The sequence below is a fragment of the Sceloporus occidentalis genome, unplaced genomic scaffold (assembly GCF_023333645.1).
Source record: "Sceloporus occidentalis isolate IW3139 unplaced genomic scaffold, rSceOcc1.0.p SCAF_21, whole genome shotgun sequence".
In the NCBI taxonomy this organism is placed as follows: Eukaryota; Metazoa; Chordata; class Lepidosauria; order Squamata; family Phrynosomatidae; genus Sceloporus; species Sceloporus occidentalis.
The window spans coordinates 4,715,099-4,738,964 of NW_028317001.1; the positions used below are offsets into that span (position 1 = coordinate 4,715,099).

Consider the following 23,866-nt stretch of genomic DNA (forward strand, 5'->3'; position numbering starts at 1 on the left):
CTTTAATGTGCATCTACTTTTAAATATGTAGAGGAATAGGTATAAAAGTTCCTCTACTCTTTTTTCCTACTTTGAAATATATAGATCAATAGGTATATAACTTCTACTTCTTTTCCTACTTTGAAGTATATAGATAAATAGGTGTAAAACTTTAACTACTTTGAACTGGGACTTGTAGTGTAAGAGGAAATAGGAACCTTTTGCTGGCCCTACAAATCAGATTTAAGGACTAGCCCTAACCACTGCTGCCCTCTGCCGTCTGCTTCAAGAACGTGTCTCTCCTGCTTTCGACCGTTTTATGGTTGAAGTTCCTTAATTTATGGTTTATGGAGACCCTAAGGAGAACCTATCATGGGGTTTTCTTGGCAAGGTTTGTTCGGAGGAGGTTTACTTTCCCTGAGGCTGAGAGAGTGTGGCTTGCCCAAAGTCACCCACTGGGTTTCATGGCTGGGATTCGAACCCTGGTCTCCGGAGTCATAGCACAACGCTCCAACCACTGCGCCACACTGGCCTTAAGTACTGGCAATGAATTGATTTGACGGGTGGAAGCTCTTTGACAGTGGAGCCTGAGCCATAAATGAATCAATGGAGCGATAGCTTCCACGGACTGAGCATTGGATTTCTAATCGTTACTCCTGCGCAAAGTGGACAGCATTGCAGCCTCCGTTCTTCCATTGTCAGCTCTGGCTAGGAACGCAGAGGATCCTGTTGTAAATCAAGCCTCGGTCCCAGGGAAATTTGCAAGGCTGGCATTAATGGATGAATTCGGACATCGGCCCTGCACTTTTTGTCCTCTTGCAAGCATATATGCACACTCTGGGGATCCAGTATGGAGTAGTGGTTTGAGCATTGGACTCTGATCCTGGAGACCAGGGTTCACTTTCTTGCTCAGCCACGAAAGCCACTGAGTGATCTCGGATGAGTAACACTCTCTCAGCCTCAGGGGAAGGCAATGTCAAACCTCCTCTGAACAAATCTAGCCAAGAAGACCCCATGATAGGTCCACCTTAGGGTTGCCATAAGCCGGAAATGACTCTAAGGCACACAACACAAATGCATGCATACTCTGGAGGGTTTTGTTGTTGTTGGAGAGCCCAAAGATGAAGGCACACAACACAAATGCATGCATACTCTGGAGGGTTTTGTTGTTGTTGGAGAGCCCAAAGATGAAGGCACACAACACAAATGCATGCATACTCTGGAGGGTTTTGTTGTTGTTGGAGAGCCCAAAGATGTGTGATACCGGCTGTGCTGAATTGAACACACTTATTTACATTTGGTTGGTCTTTTTTTTTTTGCATTGCAGAAGACAAAAGCAGTGACCAGGAGTTGGAGAAGCTTCCAGAAGGAAAGAGGCCTAGCCCTGATCCGGGAGCTTGCAGCCCACGCAGCAGCGGCAGCCCCCATTTGCCGGGGGAAGAGAGGAGTAAAGAGCGACCCCTCAAAGAGGTCTCGAAAGAGGGGAGCGAAGGGGGGCTTTTCAGCCCCTTGGGGTTGGAGAAAGACAAGATGGAGGGCCGGAGGAAAGACCCAACACCCCTGGCGCAACAGCAGCAGAATCCAGAAGGGTCTAAGAAAGAAACCCCCAGCGACTGTGGACCTCTAGGGGGCAGCAAGGAGTCTTTTGCCCCTCTCATGGTTCAGACGGAGAGCCCACCACACCTGAGTGCCGGGCATCTCCAGAGCTTGGCCCTCTCCAGCCTTCATGGGCAGCAGTTCTTCAACCCCTTAAGTGCCGGGCAGCCCTTCTTCATCCACCCGGGACAGTTTGCCATGGCGCCGGGGGCCTTCTCAGCCATGGGCATGGGACACTTGTTGGCATCGGTGGCTGGCGGCGGGAGCTTGGAAAATGGGGGTCTCACTTCCACCGGGCAAGCGACGACTGGCACTGCCACCCCTTTCCCCTTCCACCTCTCCCAGCACATGTTGGCTTCTCAGGTAAGAAGGCAAGGGAAGGTTTGGGATTGCATGCTGAGAAGTATGGGTCTAGCAGAACATCTGTGTTGCAAGGAGTTGACTATTACGGTGGTCTGTTCTCCAGTGAAGCATCTGCTTCATGCCCGGAAGATCCAAGGTTCTAGGTTGCCAGGACTGTTTGTGAGACGGCGAGGGCCTTACATGGGCAGGAAAGTTGTTATTAATCTTACCTTGTTGTCGTTTGCCATCTTTGGACCATGGCTTCTGGAGACCAGGGTTCGAGTCCCGGCTCGGCCATGGAAACCCATTGGGGGGCCATGGGCGAGTCCTACTGTCTCTTCTTCAGCGGTTGGCCCAGCAAAAGCAATCTGCTGCAGCTTGTGGGTTCTTCTTCGTGAATAACCTTTGCCATCTTGACCAAGGACAAGCAGCAGCTCTCCAAAACATGGGGAGAAGTGGGGTGACTGGTTTAACAGGACTGAGCTGTGCCTAGGAATTCATAGAGCTGTAGTACTGGGGTTTGCTCTTGAGCCGACGTTGTTAGATACGTAGAACTGAGCTGTTAAAAATGTTGTGTGGAAGCGAGCTGTGCTTTGTGACCCGGGGGAACAGTTGCGTGGAACTGAGCTGTGCTTTGCAACGCAGGGGTTTATTGCATGGGACTGAGCTGTGCCTTGGAATACAGGGAGTTGTTGCACTGGAGCTTACCCTTGGGTAGGCATGCCTAGATTTGAGCTATGAAAATGGTTGTGTGGAAGCGAGCTGTGCTTTGTGACCTGGAGAAGCTGCCACCTAGAACTGCTTTGCAAACTAAAAAGTTGTTTTTGGGAGCTGAGCTGTTCTCTGTAGCCCTAAAAATGGTTGCTTGGACTACAGCTATGCTTTGTGGTGCTGCGTAGTGCCTTGAAGTCTAGGATGCCTTTGCATTGAGGCTTAGTCCGGTCCCAACGTTCCTAGAACTGAGCTGTGCTTTGTATGGCGTATCTGGAATGAGAGCAAGCACCCCTTTTCTGTGTAGACAGTCCCAGGTTCAAACCCTGACCTCCCCAGGACTGTACAGAAGGCAACTGAAAAGACCCTTCTCTGCCTGAAAGCTAACTCCGACCTAAATGAATATAATGCACATTTTTATTTTATACTCAACCATGCCTCTGTACCCATGGTAGACACCCTTTGGATGTTTTGGACTATGTGCCCCACTATCCCTGACTTTTGACCCTAGCTGATGGGATCTGTAGTCCAAAAGCAGCAGCCCAGTGGGCTCACAACCAGTTCCCATGGCAGCAAATGTGCAGCCATGTAGTAAAATCAGTGGCATCCATGAGTTCCTCGCATAGTGTAGACAGCCTATTTTGGCCTCCATGGTTCTGGGGGTGTTTCTGGGCATCAGATTGTTTAGAGAGCAGATAATGGTTGGGGAAAGCTGAGTTATGGCACAACTGTTCCCATTTGGGTGTTTTCCAAAATGTGGTTTGTGCGTTCCCCCCATTTAACCGGATGCGGAGGACGTCTCTTGAAAACATTAGTGTGAGTCTCTATGGCACCCGACGCAGGAAAATGGAGACGCCCTTCCCTCTAATGTGCGTCTCTTGAAACATATGGACGCTAAGGCATTGAGCCCTGAACAGCACTTAGTGCTATCGAGCTGTTGAAGCTCTGGACCCATAGCTCCCATCCACATTGACGTATATAGGATGCTTATTTTGTGGACCTTCCTTGGTTCATCACTGCATTTCATATATTTTAAATGCGATTGAACTAATAACGGAGTAATAGCTATTATTGGTGAGTCACAATTCCATACTGTTCAGCATGAGTCTATCCACATTGCACAATTGCAACACTTTAATATCACTTTAACGTCTCCGTCTCCGTCCTAAGGAATCCTAGGTTTTGTCGTTTCATGGGAAACTTACAGTTCTAGTGTACTCACAAATGTACTTCACAAAACTGCAAAGCCCCAAATGTAGGATGGAGTCCTAACCTTTAAAGTGGTATCAAAGCAGTATAACTGTGTAATGTGGGTGCCCCCCATATATAACAACAACTTGAAATGCTGAGCTATATAATATACATAGAAGCATGATATTCCTAATTAATTAATTAATTAATTAATTAATAATTCCTGTTAATGTGATTTGACTTATTCATTGTAGAAAAGATATCTTCGGTGAGATGTTAAAGACAGTCGGCAGCTCCATCTGTAATGGTTTGAGCCTTGGACTATGACTCTGGAGATCAGGGTTCGAATCCGCACTCAACCACGGAAACCCACTGGGTGACCTTGGGCAAGTCACACTTTCTCAGCCTTAGAGGAAGGCAAAGGCGACCCTGCTCCTCTGAACAAATCCTGCCAGGAAAACCCTGCGATAGGTTCGCCATAAGTTGGCAATGACTTGAAGGCAGATAACAAACGGCAGCTCCTAATAGTAGAGACTATTTATTTTAAAGTTTGGGACACTAATAACTATTGGAGTGAGCATAGCAAGGATGAATTAATAGTAATGATCTTTCTTTGAAGTGGTCTTCTTGGTTTAAATTTTGTAGTGATAGCCGTAAGGTAGACAGCAGTTTCTAAGTTATGGCGACTCTAAATCAAACCTATCAAGGAGTGTTCCAAAGAGGTTTGTCATTGCCTTCCCCTGAGGCTGAGAGTATGTGACTTGCCCAATGTCACCCAATGGGTTTCATGACGAAGCAAGGAATCGAACCCTGGTCTCCGGAGTCATAGTCCAACGCTAGGCTACGGAAGCACAAAAACAGCACAGCACAGCACAGCGTTGAAAGTCCATCCTAGTCAGATCCTCAAAGCTCGACAGAAATAATAATGTTTTGACTCGCTGGCAGAAGAGAGCAAGGAAGCGAGTTCCAAAGTTTGGAAACAGCCACCAAACCTGTTCCCACCAAAAGTGCCTGAGATGGTGGTGGAACAGAGAGAAGGTCCTCTCCGGACGATGTTAGAGCAATAAAGGGCTTCAGAGACAGACAGAAACAGTTCTGCACAAGCAACGAGAATCTACTCAAGGTAGAGGTAGTTGCTAGATTCAGCAGCCTTATCTATTTTGCATTCGTTTCCCACCCCTTGGAGCAGAGGCCTGTCGTAGCATCTCCGACTAAATGCCTCACAAAACTACACTTCCCAGAATTTCCTAGCATTGGACCAGGGCAGTTAAAGCGGTCTCAAACTGGATTATTTCCATAGGGCGTTTTGTGCCTTCCAGGTCAGTAGGGTGGCGATTCCATTCCGGTTAAAATAAAGCAAGCCAGGAGCTCTCCCTGGTGCTGAAACTGTTCCCACTTTGGACAGCGCTTTTAAAACTAGAAATCACCTGGTCGTATATCCTAGTGCTGCAAACACAGAGATCTGTGGACCGTCTTCTACTTGAGTAGAGGATAAATCAGGATCCTTTCCCGAGAGTCAGTTGCGTCCGCACTGCAGACAAGGGATAAAGTCACTCCTTTTGTGGTATAAATAGTTGGTTGGTTTTTTAATGGTTAGCACATCATTTCAGTGCGTGGTTCATGCTATGCCTTCGGCTCTGGCTGGCAGCTGTTTTCTGTCATCTCAAGCAGAGAAGCATCTTCTCCATCCATAGCTACCGGGTTGTTTAAAATCAAGGATGGCCCGATTTTGCGACCCTTCAAATGTTATGCCAACGGATCTTGTAGCATCTTTGAGACTAGCTGCAAGAAATTAGTTGGTAAAATGAGATTTTACAGACTTGAATCAACGTCTTCCGATGCATGCAAGAAAACTCAAGATGAGGAAAGCTCATGCTACCAACTTTCTTTCAGTTAGTCTCAAAGGGACAACAAGATCCCTCTACATACTTAACACCGCTGTGTCTTTGAATTCCAAATGTTGTTGGACTGCAACTCCCACAGTCCTTTCCTACTGACTGCTGGCCGGGGATGATGGGAGTTGTAGGCCAGAGATATCTGGAGGCCCACGGTTGCTCATTTCTTAGGGTCGCTTGGCTGTGTATTCCTGCATGGCAGAATGGGGTTGGACTGGATGGCCCTTGGGCTTTTATGCTATAGTTGCGTGATGTGAAATATCTCCTGGTCGTGCCATCGCAGTGGAATCTCATGTTTTCCTCTCTCTTTCTCGTTCCAGGGAATCCCGGTGCCTACTTTCGGTGGACTCTTCCCCTACCCTTACACTTATATGGCGGCAGCAGCGGCAGCGGCATCCGCCATTCCGGCCACCAGCGCCGCGACCGCCACTTCGTTATCCCGGAACCCCTTCCTGAGTAGCGCCCGTCCTCGACTCCGTTTCAGCCCGTACCAGATCCCGGTTGCCATCCCGCCCAGCACCAACCTCCTAACCACTGGCTTGCCTACCAGCCTCAACGCCGGCTCAGAAGGCTCCAAGCCCGGAAGCAGTAGAGAATCCAGCCCTCTCTCGGATCTCCCCCTTCACAAACCCAGCAGCCAACGGGCCTCTTTATCCCCCAAGGGGTCTTTAAAGGATTCCATCAACGAGCTGCAGAACATCCAAAGACTGGTCAGTGGCTTGGAAACCCAGAGAGAAGTTTCTCCTGGGAGAGAATCCCCCAAGTGACTGCCCACCGTGAGCCCTATCCCCAAAAACAAACCCCCGAAAGGGCTTGGAAGACGTCGGGCAGGAGATTATGTTGTGTACAGCACAGTATAAATATTTATTTTTAAAGAAGAGAAGAGTGGGATTGGAGGTGGGGTGGGAAAAGATCGCGGAGGAGGAGGACCCACGAGGTTGGAGGCCTACAAAGACACCCCAGATGGAACAGTGACAACAGGAGGGTCCGCCGTAGACCCAGGATCCGAATCGAGCGGCGGGACATTCGAGAGAACGCTATTGCAAACTCCAAATTCTGAAGCTTGCCTCGCCGTTGCACTGTAACTGCCCCCAAATATACAGTTTCGCTGATCTTGGTTCTTCTAGCAGAGGGAACCGGCTGCATAGTTTCACTTTTGGACAGAAAAAAGAATCCATTGGGGGAGGAAAAGGTTAAACTGGAATCTCCAGTTTGTAGTAACTAACATGCTTCTGGATGGATTGACGGATGGATGGATGGATGGATGGATGGATGGATGGATGGATGGATGGAGTAGAAGACAACGTTAGTGGGAGATGATTTGGAAGGCTACAATGGAGGGAGATGATGTCGATTCTAGTTGTAAGGATGGTGGGAGATTATCTAGCACAGACCAGTGTTGGAAGATGGTCTAGGAAACCACAGTTGTGATAGGTCATCTAGAACACGTCAATGGTGGGAGGTGATCTAGAACACACCAGTGGTGGGAGGTGATCTAGAAGATCATGCTGATGTTGGAAGGTGATCTAGAAGACCAGCATGGTGGGAGATGATCTGGAAGGCCCCAGCGTTGGGAGATGATCCGACAGGCCACCTACTTCCAACTAATTTGTGTGTGAGAGAGAGTGTGCGCGCGTGTGTGTATAAACCAACAACATTGGAGAAGCATTTTGTTCTTTCCTACTTACAAGGGTGGAGTTTCCAAATGAGGATGATGGTTTGGGGCCTTCATATCTAAAGCAAAGACAGTGAAGAAGGAGCTTTCGGACGACAAGGTTGTCGCCGATTGAACATCAGACATTCATTTTGCAGATTGTATACAAATATATATATAAATATATATATAGAGAGAGAGATAAGAGGAAAGCAAAGCTTGCATTGGCAGCGGGCATCTTCTCGTCGCTCTTGGAAGGCCATCCGATAAAAAAGCGAAGCGAAACTCGGACGTTCGGAGTTGTTACAATCATTGTGACTTTTCATTTCCCTCCCCTTTTCGCTCTTTGGACTCTTCTTATCTGTTTAAAAAAAATGAGGTTAAAAAAAGAATAAAAAAGAAGCCTAATATTTATGGAATAAATGGTAATTTGTGTAAATAAGCTATACGAATCCCCCCCCCAAAATATGCAAAAATCGGTATTAATTTATTTAGGGTTGTACATTGGCCTGTACATAACGATAGAGTTTAACTCGTCACATTTAATTGCGCTCTCCGTCTTTTCTCTCCGTCTTCATGTTGCGCGTACATCTTGTAAAGACCTATTTAGCGCTCGGCGGACGGAGGGAAACATCGGTTTTTCTTTTGACGCGTGTGTCTAAAAAAAAGAGGTAAAAATAAGAAATCGCGTATCCCGACCGTTTGAGGACAATCATGTGCCATTTGTACCATTTGGAGGAGTCGATATCGGACCCTTTCGGAGGGAACGGCTCTTCCCAAAGATCACAATTTGATAGCGAACGAATGGTTTTAATAACTCCATCTTTTACGGCGCGGGGTACGCAACGCAGTTCAGGAACAAGCCTCAGGTTTTTTCATTTTTCACTCCAGGATAACGAAAATAAAAAAATAAAACTATACTAAAATTAAAAGTTTATCACTCGGACAGCGTGCTCTATATATATATATTGTTTTAAATTTCTTTTTTTAAAAATGACATGATTAGGAATGTGCTGGTTATTTGGGACATCTATCTGTTCGGTTTCATTTTATTTTTTTGGATGGGTCCTCTCACATCTTTCAATAAAAAAAAAGATATTCAAGGAACGTTTATTTCTGGGTCTTTCTTTGGTTCGTTTTCTTTTGAACGAAGGGACGTAAAAGGAGCCGTTTCGGATCGGACCGAAAGCCGTTCTCGTCATGAGGATACTAAAAGAACTATAGTTTTCTATTTTTAATCATTAAACTAAATTTTGTTAGCAATCTAGTATGTAAAAATAGTACATCCAACTCATCCTACATCCATATCATCAGACGATAGTTAAATTCCATACATCAAGATACAATATCACTATCATCTACTGCTAGGATGAAGATGGAGAAGAATACGTATTTCTTATTTTTATATGTTAACTTTATTGAAAATAACTATTGTTTTCTAGCGGAAAGTCAGTGGCGCGACTAGATCACTTTGGGGCTTGGGTTTCCTAGGCTTGAGGGTTGTCTTTGAGGCTGAGAGAGTGTGGCTTGTCATTAGTCAAAAAATGCTTGGAGGCACACAACAACTACAACAGGGTTAATAATGCAATTCGGCACTACTTTTAAGCTCTCTAGGTCCATCCTTTGGGGTTTGTCGTTTTACAAGGTCTTCCGCCTTCTCTGCCAAAGAGTGTTGGTGCGTCTCCGAGCTACAAACCCAAAGGATCTGATCCGAAGTGGTGCCAAAACTGTATTGTTTCTCCATGTAGGTGCACCCAGGGTCAACTTGGAAGAGCTGCAATGTTTAATTCATTTTGGGAGAGATGGAGAGCCGTGTGTGGTTGAGGAGCAATCCTAAGGTTGAAAGCTAAGCCATCATCGAATCACGGAGTTGGAAGAGACCCCAAGGGGCCATCCAATCCAACCCACAGTCAAAGCCATCTTGGTAGATGGCTCTCCAATTTAATACAAACGTCTGGGGGTGTCCCATTGAGATCCAGGTGTGACGACTCACTCCCCAGATGCTCCAGTCCTACTAGCGTCTCTGAGGGACGCACAACAAGCAGCAATAGCAATAGCAAGTCCATTACAATAACACTTGTCACTGTACTTAAGCACTCCCAAAGCAGATCTTGAGACCTATGTCTCCCAGGAGAGCAGGACCTCTGACTCTCTTGTGATATCAGAAACGTAATAAAGCATAGGCTGGGTGACCCCTCCAGAACACAAATGCGGACGCCATGACTAAAGAATACATAGGCTAGCAAGACAGGAGTTGCATGGATTGATTGATTGATTGATTGGTTGGTTGGTTGGTTGGTTGGTTGGTTCTGGGTGTTCTTGGGAAGGTGAGGAGACCCCAGGATCTAAAGCATCTTGTGTGCTAATCCTTGCATGGAAATGCGCATCTATAGCCATCCATCCTCAGTGTTACCACCTCCGAAAACTACTTCAGAGTGACTCCCAGCATTTTCAAAGTAACTTCAAGACCGTTTGGTCTTTTCAACCCCTTGAAATCTGCCCCCAAGGCATACATTTTGGTATAAATATTGGGACCTTTTCAGCAAGTCCAGCTCCTTGAGTCCTCCATTACATTCCAAGTCCTCAGCAATTGGAGATAAAAGTATCATCATCATCATCATAATCATAATCATCATCATCATCATCATCATCATCCTGCCCTTCTCCCAAGGCTGGGACTCAGGGCGGCTTACGAAATTAAAACACTCCATACAGTTAAAACCATACAAAAACAGTATATTAAGAGTATGACTCGGGGTTCAAATCTTGGCTCGGATCTGGACCTTGGGCAAGTCGCACTCTCTCAGCCTCGGAGCATGGCCTTGGCAAACCTCTTCCAAAGATACTTTGCCAAGAAAGCCTTTAGGGTTGCCATAAGTCTCAGAACAACTCGAAGGCACACAAAACCAAGATATCCAGCCTCCTCTCTTGGAGAGGTCTGGTGCCGCAATGAACTACAAATCCCTGTATTCTTTTGGACGGAGCCGTGATAATTAAACGGTATTAATTCTGCAATTTCGAACCCAATTTCTAGTCCCAATGATGGTCTCCATGCTCACATATATATATATATATATATATATATATATATATATATATATATATATATCTGGGGTTAGCAAGTTCCCATTGAGTCAATGAGTCCGTCCAAACCGAAACTTGAATGCAGGCCAGATTATATATATATATATAGAGAGAGAGAGAGAGAGAGAGAGTTTTCTTCTTTTAATGCCAGATTTCGAGCCTCTTACATTCCTACTCCAGCTCCCTCCTCTCTCTCTTTCTCTTCCTCCTCCTCCTATTTTAACTAAGAACTATATTCCTTTTTCTAAAAATATGAAAATAATAAAAATATGTTTGTTATTATTTTCAATTAGGGGATGTGTAGGACGTCTGCTATAAATCCCAGCGGGTCTGCGTTTCATTTTGATCAGGAAAGATTAAAATGCTTCAATTCACGGCGGCATCCGCTTCGCATTATGAAGATATAAACCGGGGGGGAAGAAGGGGGGAGAAAAAAAGAGATTGATTGAAAATGACAGCCAAAGAAAAGCTCTCCAAGAAGATGGAGGGGGGGGGAAGGAGGGAGGGCAGGTCATACGGTTTTGCTGCGTTCAGATGAATCAACAACAACAACAACAGCAACAACAGCAACAACTTTGGGCCTTCATCGTGCGTAAAATCTGCAGTTCCTTCCCTTTCGATTCCCTTTGCCAACGTAAACCGTTCCTCCTTTGAACATGAGATTCGGCCTTAATGATGTTTGCAAAATATGTTTCTCATCCTTGCAAAAGGAGAGGAGGAGGGAAAAGGGAGAATGGTTATTTTTATTGGTTTCTTGGCTTGTTGAACCTTCGGGGTTTGCTATCCCAGCAGCTTCTTGGATCAAGATTTATAAGTGTGTAAGTGTGTGTGTCCATATAGGCAGACATAGTGTGCATCTAGACTGTAGAAACAATGCAGTTTGACACCTTGGTGGGCCAAGCTTGGTAGAAATGCCCTCTGCAGCCCCAGAAGTGCCTTTGGGGGTACATTTCAGAGCAATATATATATACTATATACTGCATTGTTTCTACAATCTAGATGCACCCTATGTCTGTGTATATGGACACACACACATATATATAATGTCAAGACAAGATGGTAACAGTTCCTAAGGAGGAGGAACCCAAAAGCTAGGAGAGGCAGCCGCAGTTTGCTTTTGCCTGAGCCGGCAGGGAAAAGCAAGGATTGAACATTTGAAACCCTTGCTATTTCAGTTGTGTTATTGCTGTGGCAACTAAAAGAAGCATCATCGTCCCCGATTAAGGCAATGTAGAACATTTCCAATATAGGAAGGATATTACAGTACAGCGCGCCCGCGTTATATGCGTGCACACTTTACATGGTCTTGAGCATAAGCGCTCAAGCCATGGGGCACGCACAGGGCATAAGGGGCGGCACATCCCATTCATATGAATGAGCGCGCGTGCCCATGGCGCCCCACGTGCCGCTGCACCGCTGCACATGAGCCCCGTTGTTTCCAATGGGGCTCGCACATAGGCGGAATTCGCCTTAAGCGACGGGGTCCAGAATGGATCCCCCGCGTAAGGCAAGGGCCGACTGTATCTACACATACCCACTATTGCTTTATTGCACCTCGCAAGAGATTTTGTTTTTGCACCTTTTATTTACCAGATGGCAGCACAACCTGCCAGCGTGGTTTCTTATTTATATCGCCTGGAGATACTCCAGGACTTTTCTATCTGAGCCGCCGTCTCTTCTCCTGTTCCCCTTTGCTGATTTCATTGAGTAAAAGCTACTTTTTGTACTTTGAACCCCGTTTGCAGCCGTCGAAGGGAACTGAGGACAAAGGCGGAGAGAGAGAGAGAGAGAAACCGGGACCTTTCCAAAGCGGCTGAGAAAATGGGACGGCGGAGGATTAACTGGCAGGTATCCCTTCTCATCCTTACTATGAGCTTTTCCCTTCGCTGAAATGTCTTCTCCAGTGTAATAAATCTAAAATGGAAATTCCCCTGCCTCCCCCTTTTTAATTGACATCTCTTGGCTTCACAAATTGTCTTCCCAAATAGTAGGAGGGATGGAATCTCTTTCTCTCCGGCCTCCCCTTAAGTTCAACTACATCTCGCTTTATGGTAAAGCAATAAAAGGATGACATAAACAACCTCTTTTCTTCACCAATTACCCTTTTCTCATTCCCTGGAAGATTTATTAGCCAAATTGTTTGCATTGGGAAAGACGAAGGGAGGAAAAAGCCACAGGCTGCCAGCCTCCCTTGTGAGCAGGGCGAACTCTGCTGGCCAAGCTCAGTAGTGATCGCAGAAAGGAACGCTGCTATGTTTAGACTACCAGGACTTCTTGACCTCTGGCGACCTGGGTTCGAATCCCTGCTCGGCCCTGAAACCCACCTTGGGCAAGTCACGCTCTCTCAGCCTCAGGGGAAGGCAATGGCAAACTGCCTCTGAACAAAGCTAGCCAAGAAAGACTCCTCAAGTCGCCATATGTCAGAAACGACGTGAAGGCCTACATAACAGCAACAACATGGATTGTGCATTTCTTACAGCTCTTTGTGGATGTGTTGCAAAGGGACCTTTTTAACTCCATTTTACCTTTCTTTCCTGGGTCTCTTGCTTTGGAGAAGAAAATATGGCTTATCCTTGGGCTCATCCAAAAAACCAAACTGAGCCACGCGCCTCCTCCAAATATATATGTGCCGACTTATGGACTGGAAGACATTAAGGTCACCATAAGTCAGAGACGACTTGAAGGCATACAATATGGGTTGCGCATTTCTTACAACTCCTTGTGGACATGTTGCAAAGGGATCTTTTTAATTTATTGGCCAAACATCCCTCCATTTTGCGTCTTTCTTTCCTGATTCGCTTGCTTTGGAGAAGAAAATACGGCTTATCCTTGAGCTCATCCAAAAACTCAGACTGAGCCATGCGCCTAATATATGTGCCGACTTATGGACTGGAAGACATTCAGGTCACCATAAGTCAGAGACGACGAAGGCATACAGCATGGATTGTGCATTGATTAGAGCTCATTGTAGACTTGTTGTAAAGGGGTCTTTTTAATTTACATTGGGCCCTTGTTATCCGCTGGGATTTGGTTCCAGGATAACAAAATCTGTGGATGCTCAAGTCCCATTAAATACAATGGCATACCAAAATGGTGTCCCTTATATAAAATGGTAAAATCAAGATTCGATGCTTGGAAATTATACTTTTGGGGGATATTTTCAAACCATGGATGCTTGAATCCGTGTGTAAAAAGTGTTCGGAGGATTTGGGGAGGGCAGTGCCACTCCAGTCCCACATACTTTGGTCCTGGTTTTGTGGAAGAGCATTACGGCAGCCCTAGCCATGCGCTTCCTGCTAAGGTATGTGCCAACTTATGGATTGGAGACCTTTGGGGAGGCTCAGAGCTGTGTGTCGAGGCTGATCTCTGGAAACTTGGCTCGTAATGAAGCGTGCCGGATGGGGCTTAAGGCAGGCGCCCTCTCCCAGAACAGGTTGATCCTTCTGCTTAGCCGAATGGGCGTGTGAGATGTTTCGGCTGTGGCAGAGCGGAGGGTTCCTCTAGGCTGGCGAGGGACACACCTGCTCCTTTGTCCCCGAGCACAAGCCCAAAGGGATGCTTAATAACATCCCTCTCAATATTTATCCATTTAGCCTCAACCACACACAGGAACCTACTTTTCCTCTGCGCCAAGTGCTTTCTCACACACTCCGTGCAAGGACACACCTTGGCATGAGATGGGTAAAGGTGGCAACCTGGGTCACCATGGGTCAGTTGTGTACGAATATAGGCCTGAGTTAGAACCAACTAGATTCCAAGAATGGAGGAAGCATAGTTTTTTGTGGGTTTCTCAGGCTATGTGGCCATGTTCTAGAAGAGTTTATTCCCGACGTTTCGCCAGCATCTGCGGCTTTGGCATCTTCAGGGAATGAAGCTGAACACCAAAGTTCATTTCAAGGCTTAGGGCTAAGTGCGCACCCATGAAGACATCTTAGAAATGAAAAGCGGAGGACCCATTCGCACTACAGAGTTGTAGCTTTATCATTCCACTTGTTGCCGCCCCATATGAGCCCTGTGGCTTGTAGTTTGGTGCGCCACTAGAGCTCTCTGGCTGGAAAATCTCAATGCTCCTCCCTAAACTGCAAATCCCAGCATTGCATAATATGGAACTATATGGCAGTTACAGTGGAACAATACAGGTTGAGTCTGCCTTATCCGAAACGCTTGGGACCAGAAGTAGTTTAGATTTTGGATTATTTCAGCAGTGCATCTTCAGTCTTCATAGTCAGAATGGAGGAACGGGATTTGGGAGGACCGTATTTGAGTCCTCACTCAGCCGTGAGTGATCTTGGGATGGTCGATCTCTCATGCCCAGAGTGTCTTAAGGGTTCTTTTGCAAAGGTAAAGTGGGAAAGCCATGCCCTTTCTTCAGAGGAAAGGTGAAAACTTAATGCAAATAATGAAAGGAAATAAACATATTGCAGGTGCAAAAGAGTCATGCGCGCTTGTCAGTTCTTCCAAGCTGCCTGGTAGGTTTGCCAAGCTTTTTATGTTGTCAAGATTAAATGTTCTCCCTTTGGCAGAATGGATCGGTTGGCAAAAGGAGATACCTCAGAGGGAAAGAATACGCAGTTGCAATTCTTATCCTGTGACTCTATGGAATTGACCTTCCATCTCGCTGTTTAAAATGTGTAAAAAACGTGGATAGTGTTTATGTTTTGTGACACCCATGAACAAGGTTTTGGTTTTTTGGACTATGTCAGATTTCAGACGTCCGGATGAGGGAGGGTCGGCCTGGATAAGAAGCAAAGTCTGGATCCGTTTTGGACCCTCGGACGTTCAAGGCCTATTTTGGAAGATGCGCTCTTGTCAAAGATCTCGCTTTTGGACAGTCCAGGGCCAAGGACCTTTGCATCTTCCTTGTGCGTATCAGAAAGGGTTAATTGTTCTTTTGGGATTTGGGGTGAGGAAGGGAAGGGGAAAGGAGGGGGGCCAGCACTGGACGCCTTTGGCCTTTCTGGCGGCAGACAGTCTTTTGTCCCGGAGCCGGTGGCTGACGCCTTCTTTGGCACATGAGGCCTCGCCTGCCTGGGCAGACAAAGGCAATGCAGGCTGATCTATCAGGCGCAGCTCCCAATTAGAAGGCGCTTCATTTGTGTCTTTTTCCTGCCCTTCTCCCTCCATTCCTCCCAGTTGTCCTACCTCTCCCCCTCCCCTGAGACCCAACAGGCCCATTGTCCAACGCCTGTTCTCTCCCAATTAACAGGACAGGACACTCGAGGGGAGAAGAGGCCATTGTTTGGAGTCATCTATCTGGGGTCGGAGGACAATGTCTGTCTGTCTGTGTGTGAGAGAGAGAGTGTTGAAGTCTCTCTGGGGGTTGTGTCTCTCTGGGCGTTCCCTTGTCATCTGCCCACATACGGATTGGCTTGATTCCTGTGGCTTCAGACCAACGAGAGCAAACCCATGGAATCTGTAGGGCTCCTATGGACAACACACATCACTGTCATTGTTGTGGGCCTTCAAGCCATTTCTGACTCAGAGGAACCTATTGTGGGGTTTTCTGGGGCTCAGAGGATGTGACAAGGTCACTCAGTAGGTTTCCATGGCCAAGCAGGGATCGAACCCTAGTCTCCAGAGTCAAACCTTGGTCTCCAGAGTCGAACCCTAGTCTCCAGAGTCAAACCTTGGTCTCCAGAGTCGAACCCTAGTCTCCAGAGTCAAATCTTGGTCTCCAGAGTCGAACCCTAGTCTTCAGACTCAAACCTTGGTCTCCAGATTTGAACCCTAGTCTCCAGACTCAAACCTTGGTCTCCAGAGTCGAACCCTAGTCTCCAGAGTCAAATCTTGGTCTCCAGAGTCAAACCCTAGTCTCCAGAGTCAAACCTTGGTCTCCAGAGTCGAACCCTAGTCTCCAGAGTCAAACCTTGGTATCCAGAGTCGAACCCTAGTCTCCAGAGTCAAAACCTGGTCTCCAGAGTTGAACCCTAGTCTCCAGAGTCAAACCCTGGTCTCCAAAGTCAACCCTTGGTCTTCAGTGTCAAACCCTGGTCTCCAGAGTCAAACCTTGGTCTTCAGAGTCAAACCATGGTCTCCAGAGTCTGACTCTGTTTTCCAGAGTTAAACCGTGATCTCCAGAGTCAAGCCTTAATCTTCAGAGTCAAATCTTGATCCTCCAAGTCAAACTCTGATCTCCAGAGTCAAACCCTGGTCTCCAGAGTCAAGCCTTGATCTTCAGAGTCAAATCATGGTCTTCCGAGTCAAACCCTGGTCTCCAGAGTCTAACTCTGGTCTCTAGAGTCAAACCCTGGTATCCAGAATTGAATCCTAGTTTCCAGAGTCACACACTACTCTCCAGAGTCAAACAGTGCTCTCCAAACACTGCTCTCCAGAGTCGAACCTTAGTTTCCAAAGTGAGGACCGCTCATCATGTCTGTCCAGACAGGGGCCCTGGTAGTCTTTTGCACTGCAAAAAAAGAAATAAACAGAAATAGAAAAACCCCTTCCCTTTGCGTCGCCTATCTAATTAAAGCCGTTTCATTAGGGCTTGACAAATTCCTCACCGGTTACTAATAAGGTCAGGAAGCTTAAGGCGCTTCAAGCTCTCTTAGACTGGCCATCTCTTTCTTTTTCAGGGAAGATGCTCATTAGGGAAGTAACAAGCGATCCTTGGGAGTGAGGCTTGTTCCAAGCGAGTGGAAGCGGATTTCGGAGGCGCCGACAATACGCTCAGCTTTCATTCAAGGTGACATGTCTTTAATCATCCATCTTCTTGGTATCTTAGCCTCCCTCCATGCAATTCAGTGTAACATGCATGGGAAATGCCCCACAAGGACCTTCATGACACCCCTGCGAGGCAGGTCAGCAGAAGGAAAGTGCAAAGGAGAGCATTTCGTCTTCTCCATCCTGCCTCAAACCAAAGTCTAGACCACTATGACCGCAAAAAAATCCAGCCATAATGAATTTTTAAAACTTTAACTAAAACCATGACAAAAAATGCATTGCACCCCCTGCGTCATATATATATAAACATCATATATGTCCATTATCAATACAATCAATCCTCCATAAAAGATGCTCATCCATCTCTGTTTAAAGACCTCCAAAGAAGGAAAGTCCACTGTTGAATAGCTCTTACAAGAAAGAAATTCTTCCTAATGTTTAAGGGAAATCTCTGTTCTTGTCGTTTTAATCTATCGGTTTGTGTTCTAGTCTCTGGAGCAGCAGAAAATAAACCCTCTCCATCTTAGTTTAAAGACTCGTGTCATCTCTATGTCTCTTCTCCAAGCTTAATATCTCCAGCTCAGTCAGTTCTTCTTCCTATGGCTTCATTTCCAGACTTGGTTGTCCGACTCTGGACACGTTCCAACCTGATATAAATCATATATGAATCAGAAACACACACACACACACAACCTTTAATCAATTCCCTTAAATTTAGGTGAGAATACAGCAGGAGACATGTTTAAAATGCAGACACGGCCGACGCTGTACGCTGACAGTTTTCCGCAACCGGATATTCCTTCTATTATGACGAATCTTCGCAACGAAAGACGGAAAACCGAACCGAGAATCAAAGCATTCACACTCAAGCCTCTAGCATTCAGAAGATACCTTAGCAATCCTTAGCAATCCTTATTCAAAATGCAATGCAAACTCTGCATAAAATAGGAGGACAGACACGTAATTCCATAACCTGCCACTAGGTGTCACCATGATGTCAAACTCCACTATGGCAGAACCATAAATAGATGATCAGATTCAGAGCTTGGAAAAGTTACTTTTGCAGGTTGGATATTCTGGGAGATGTAGTTCGACCATGAAGGTAAAGCCCTGATGACATTATGACAAATCATATGGAAACAAAAATGGTCTTTGGGAAGTTAACCACTTCCAATAGTTTCTCATTATAAACCATCTATTCCAGTGGTTCCCAAACTTTGGATCATCCAGAGGTTTTGGACTCCAACTCCCAGCATTCCTGGGAGTTAAGATCCAAAGCATCTGGAGGACCAAAGTTTGGGAATCATGTGGTCAGGTAACAGTAAATGGAGTTAGATTGGTGGGTGAAATTTTCAATGGTAAAGAAGCAGATCGATACAAATTTCCTTTCTGGTTGGCGATAATACAATCCAGAGCAGCCCAGCACATTTTTCTTAAGGTGTGAGTGATGGGCTACGACTCTGGAGACCATGGTTTGAATCCCGGCTCGGCTGTGTAAAAACCCGCTGGGAGATCTTGGTCACATCACACTCTCTCAGCCTCAGAGGATGGCAATGGCAACCCTCCCTGAACAAAACTTGCCAACAAAACCTTGTGATAGGGTCACCGTAGGGTTGCCATAAGTTGGAAATGACTTAAAGGAACACAATGACAACACAAACACACACACACTGTATATACTCATGTATAAGCCAAGAAATGTTAGTCCAAAAATTGACCCCAAAAACCTGGGCACAAACAGTTGTTTTCTTCGTTCTTTGGCATCATCTTCATTTGCACCATCTTTTGCATCCTTTGCTATATGGTCCTAATTTTTACCCTCGACTTATCCACGGGTCATATCAAAATCCATAATTTGGGCCCCAAATCCTGCCTTCAACCTATACATGAGGTGACATATAGTCGAGTATATATGGTATATGTACAATTTTGGAGAACCAGAAGCGGATTTCTGGGCACTCTGGAGATTTCTTGGGCATAAAAGTGCCCCCCAAAATTGCGGTAGTTGTACGCCTTGATATATGGATTGCAATACCTGCCTTAGTCCACCTACTTGATGTATAAAAATGTCAGATGTATAGAGAGATAAATAGATAGGTAGAATAACAGTCACTGAGAGTCCTGCCGCTAGGTGGAGTGTGATGTTTTCCCTTCTTGTTACAAAATCCCCTTTTCCTTTTCTTCTCCTTCATCCCATTTGTGATTTGATACCCTCCCTCCATTTCTTCACCATCTGGAAATTTAACAGGTGGAAGAGGAGGATGGAAGGATCCCTTTCGCCTCCTGGATCATACTTTAGTTCCGATCGGCTGGCAGTAGCGTCAAGGGGGATCCTATTTGCAGGAGATCCAAGATCCACTGGGCCGACCAAAAAGCCTCGCACTGGACAGAGATAACATGGATCTCTATGGAAGTTCCTTGTTGCTACTAATGGGTTTGAACTTGCCTCGCTTGCCTTTTACGGCCCTTTTTCTGAGGTCCGCACATGGCCAAGCAGGGAAGCGGCTCACTATATCCAGTGACTTCCAACTTTCAGAGCAATAGACATCATCATCATCTTCTTCTTCTTCTTCTTCTTCTTCTTCTTCTTCTTCTTCTTCTTCTTCTTCTTAGTGGTGATTTCCCAGTTGCAAAAAATACTCTCATAAGAGATCCAAATAGGATCAAGTTTGGTTTCTTTTGGGCGCCGGACAAACGTAGCATTGAAAAAGAAACCCGTGCTTTTTCGATTTCATTTCCAATTTTGCTGGTTTCCTCCCCTTAACACCCACTACATTTATTAGTTGGTAAGTTTTATTGGTCTTCGTAATTGGGACATTTCGAAACAACAACAACAACAACAACAACAACCACACAACCCTAAACCTCCCTGGGCATCAAAAATTGCCGCTCGTAAATAAAAAAGTACTTACAAAACTCCTTGCTTTAAAATCTGCAGAAAAGTTGCAGAGACAAAAGGCATGGAAAGGTGGAAGACCTTTTCATCCTAATATGTTCCACCTCCTCTTTTCACCATCACCCCTATATGTCTCTCTTAGGAGCGGGAGTCGTGGGCCTTTCTCTATCAGCGCATGGCGACAGATCTGTGGCGAGGCCTTTTGAGATTAGAAACCCATATTTCTGTCTCTTTTGCTCCATCCCGAAGGCCGGCCGACTGGCAGGTTTTGGTCCAGGATCGGCTCCAGACTCCTTGGCACCGCAGTCCTGATTGCTTGAGTAACCTTTTCCCCCTGTTTTTCGGGAAGGTTTATGTAGTGTTTTTAATGGGGACAAGGAGAATCCATCTCCCCATCCCTCCGTCCAATTAAATCGATGCAGGAGAAATACAAGCGCATGCGAAAAACCCTACAGAGCATCCCCAGGATGAAATCTGGCCAACACATCTGGCCGGTTTTTCCATGGGGTTCTTCTAACACGGCCAATGCGGCTTTTCCTTGTGTGCATCCATTTGGAAACAGGAATGGACCATTGGTGGCTGCTGGACTACAACTCCCATCGTACCCTAGCCAACGTGGCATACCCTCTCCAATGGCCCAAATGTCCAAACTGACCAGTTTATTTATTAATAAATCGTAAAATATTATAATTTATTAATATTATTAGAGTCATAGACCCCATACAGACAGGCCAAAATAAAGCTGCTTCGGGTCACTTTGGAGATACACTTTTTAAATGATACATGCGTCCTAAGAGTCTGGAAGCTGCACCAAAGCTGCGCGCCAGTCCTTAGGACTGTAACATGGCTTTGGTGCGGCTTCCAGACTCTTAGGACACATGCATCATTTAAACAGCATGCCTCCAAAGTGACCTGAAGCAGCTTTATTTTGGCCTGTCTGTATGGGGCCATAGAATCATTGGATGTTCATTGTTGTTGTTGTGTGTCTTCAAGTCGTTTCTGACTTACGACAGCCCTATGGCGAATCTGTCATGGGGTTTTCTCGGCAAGGTTGGTTCGGAGGAGGTTTATCATTGGGTTCCCCTGAAGCTGAGAGAGTGTGACTTTGGGGGTCAACCACCAGGTTTCATGGCTGAGCATGGAATTGAACCCTAGACTCCAAAGTTGTAGTCCAACACTCATACCACAGAGACCAGGGTTCAAATCCACGTCCGGCCATGGAAACCCATTGAGTGACCTTAGGCAAGTCACACTCTCTCAGCCGCAGAGGATGTCAACCCCTTTCGAAGAAACTGGCCAAGAAAACCCTGTGATAAGTCTGCCTTAGGGTCACCATACATTGAAATGAACCGGAGGCGCACGGCGCATGCTTTTAATGTGGTTAATGGTTTAATTCGGTTTTATTGCCGGCTTTTTGCATGTCTTTGATTGCAATCTGTTTTAATAAGCTGCCTCGAGTCCCAGTCTTGGGGAAAAGGTGGGGATATAGATATAAATTCAAATCGTCATCATCTTGACCTTCTACATGACGGACGCTGAGTCTCTTTTTACCCTCAGCTCCCATGAAGGGAGTGAGGCCTTCAAAAAAGCACCTGAAGACCTGAAACCATGCAAAGCTTTCCCAGCCTTTTCCTGTTCTGAGAAATTCAATATCTCACGCTGATGGGAGCGGAGGGCCAAATTGAATGGGATGGTTGTCATGCTGTTAAATGCGGCGTGAGAGATTAAAATGAGAACTCAGTGGCCGGCGCATGGTTGCATGTGGGAGCCAGGTGTGCTTCCTCGAGGTAATAAAGTCTCCGGGAGAGGATTCTTTGCAGTCGACTTAGAAAGATTAGCGCAGCTAGTCCTCAAGAAGATACTTCATTCCCAAATATAATAATGTGTGTTTAAAGGAGATTGTGTGTGCCAGGAGGACAACCCTCCAGATGTCATTGGACTACACATCCCATCATCCCTGACCATAAGCCATGCTGGATGGAGCTGGCATGAGTTAAGAGTCCAGACACATCTGCATGCCTTGTCGGGTTTTTATAGAGGGTCTTGTTTTTAACTGTTTCTTGTACTGGGATTTTAGCGATCTTTCCTGGCCTGAACGATCCGAATGGGAAACTAAGGAAAGAATGCTTTAATCAATATGTCCAAAGACAGAATCCAGAAAACAGATGTGAGGAGGATGTTTCAAAGGGGGGAACGGAGGAAGGCGGGAATAGTCCAAGAACAGACTTTGGTTCTGGCATCTCAGGTGGAAAAACCTCCCGCTGTCTTTGCTTTGTGGACTGCAGCACCATGTAAACTGTAAAATCTGGCGTGGAAAAAACAGATCTTTTGCAGTCCCAAGAGAATGGAGTTCTGCTGGAAAGGAATCTCAGAAGAGCCTTCCATCAGGGGAGCAATCTGTATCACTTTCTATAAAATATACCTCTTGTTCTTTTTCCTCCTTCCTTCCTTCCTTGCATCCTTCTTTCCTTTCGCCCTCCATTTTCCATTAAACCATAATACACTCGTCCCTCCGCATTCACTGGGTTAAGGGCACAGGACCCCTGTGAATGTGGAAAAACCCACAATTACCAAAAACACAATGTTTTCACCTGAGAGAACACCTCTCTAGGCATCTCTGGGTCCTCCAGTGCAACTCAGTGGTCAACATCTGCCAGACATAGAGTTGCGCTGGAGGACCTACAAAAGCCTAGTAGAGTATTCTCTCTAGGAATCTCTAGCTCCTCCAGTGCAACTCTGTGGTCAACATCTGCCAGACATTGACCATAGAATTGCACCAGAGGAGCTACAAAGGCCTAGTAGAGCTTTCTCTCTAGGAATCTCTGGGTCCTCCAGTGCAACGCTGTGGTCAACATTTGCCAGACATTGACCATAGAACTGCGCTGGAGGACCTACAAAGGCCTAGTAGAGTGTTCTCTCTAGGAATCTCTAGTGCCTCCAGTGCAACTCTGTGGTCAACATCTGCCAGACATTGACCATAGAATTGCACCGGAGGAGCTACAAAGGCCTAGTAGAGTGTTCTCTCTAGGAATCTCTGCTCCTTCAGTGCGACTTTTGGTTCAAGTTGACGTTAGAGTTGTGTTGGAGGACCTAGATCTGTGAATGATCTACACCGCAAAGTCAACACCGCAGATGCGGAGGGACGACTGTAATATCGTTCAATCATTTTTTAAAAACCTCATATCTACGTCTTTAACCTTTTCATGTCGCTTCTGTATTTCCGCAGTGTCTTTTGGAGCTCGGTTTTGGAGAGGCAGCCCTTGGTCGGAGGAGAGAGGAAGGTGTTTGTGTCCTGACTGTGTGCATCCCTCTTTCTCCATCGCCATTACCGCAGGGTGCCATCAGCAACACCTTTGGCAGAACGCTTCGCTGGGAATCCTCCCGCGGCTGGAAGTGTCGATGACACTGTTCCCAGTTCCATGGAAAACAGGCCTCCAAACCATTTTGGCAGGTAACTGGAGGAGGAGAAAGAAATGAGTTTAAAAGATGGCACGCTCCCCAAAAATATCTATCTCTGTGCACCTCAACAGGAAACTTGCAGAGCTTAGAAAAGGTGGCAACTAGGGCCTTGAATACAGTTTGGGTTCCAGTTTGAAGTTGAAAGGTTATGCATGAGAGCGAGCATGGCATAGTGGTTTGCATGTTGGACTATGGAGACCAGGATTCGAATCTTGGCTTGGCCATGGAAACCCAGGTGAGCCACACTCTCTCAGTCTCAGAGGATTGCCATGGCAAACACGCCAAGAAAACCCCATGATAGGTTTGCCTTAGGGTCGCCGTAAGTCGGAAACAACTTGAAGGCTCATAGCGACAACAACAAACGTGTGACATATGTACATACAACTTGCCAAGAAA

General features: G+C 46.1%; 1 protein-coding gene across 2 annotated transcripts in view; it reads left to right on the plus strand.

Annotated features, from left to right (window-relative positions):
- Positions 1-8,466, plus strand: part of LOC149301465 (T-box transcription factor TBX2-A-like) — a 28,976-nt gene extending 20,510 nt beyond the window's left edge. For both annotated transcript variants that reach the window (XM_089484379.1, XM_089484378.1), the window contains exons 6-7: positions 1,307-1,938; positions 6,035-8,466. In XM_089484379.1, coding sequence (XP_089340505.1) covers positions 1,307-1,938; positions 6,035-6,481 — 1,079 coding nt within the window. In that variant the 3' untranslated portion in view covers positions 6,482-8,466. The remainder of the gene's footprint in view (positions 1-1,306; positions 1,939-6,034) is intronic.
- Positions 8,467-23,866: the final 15,400 nt, after the last annotated feature.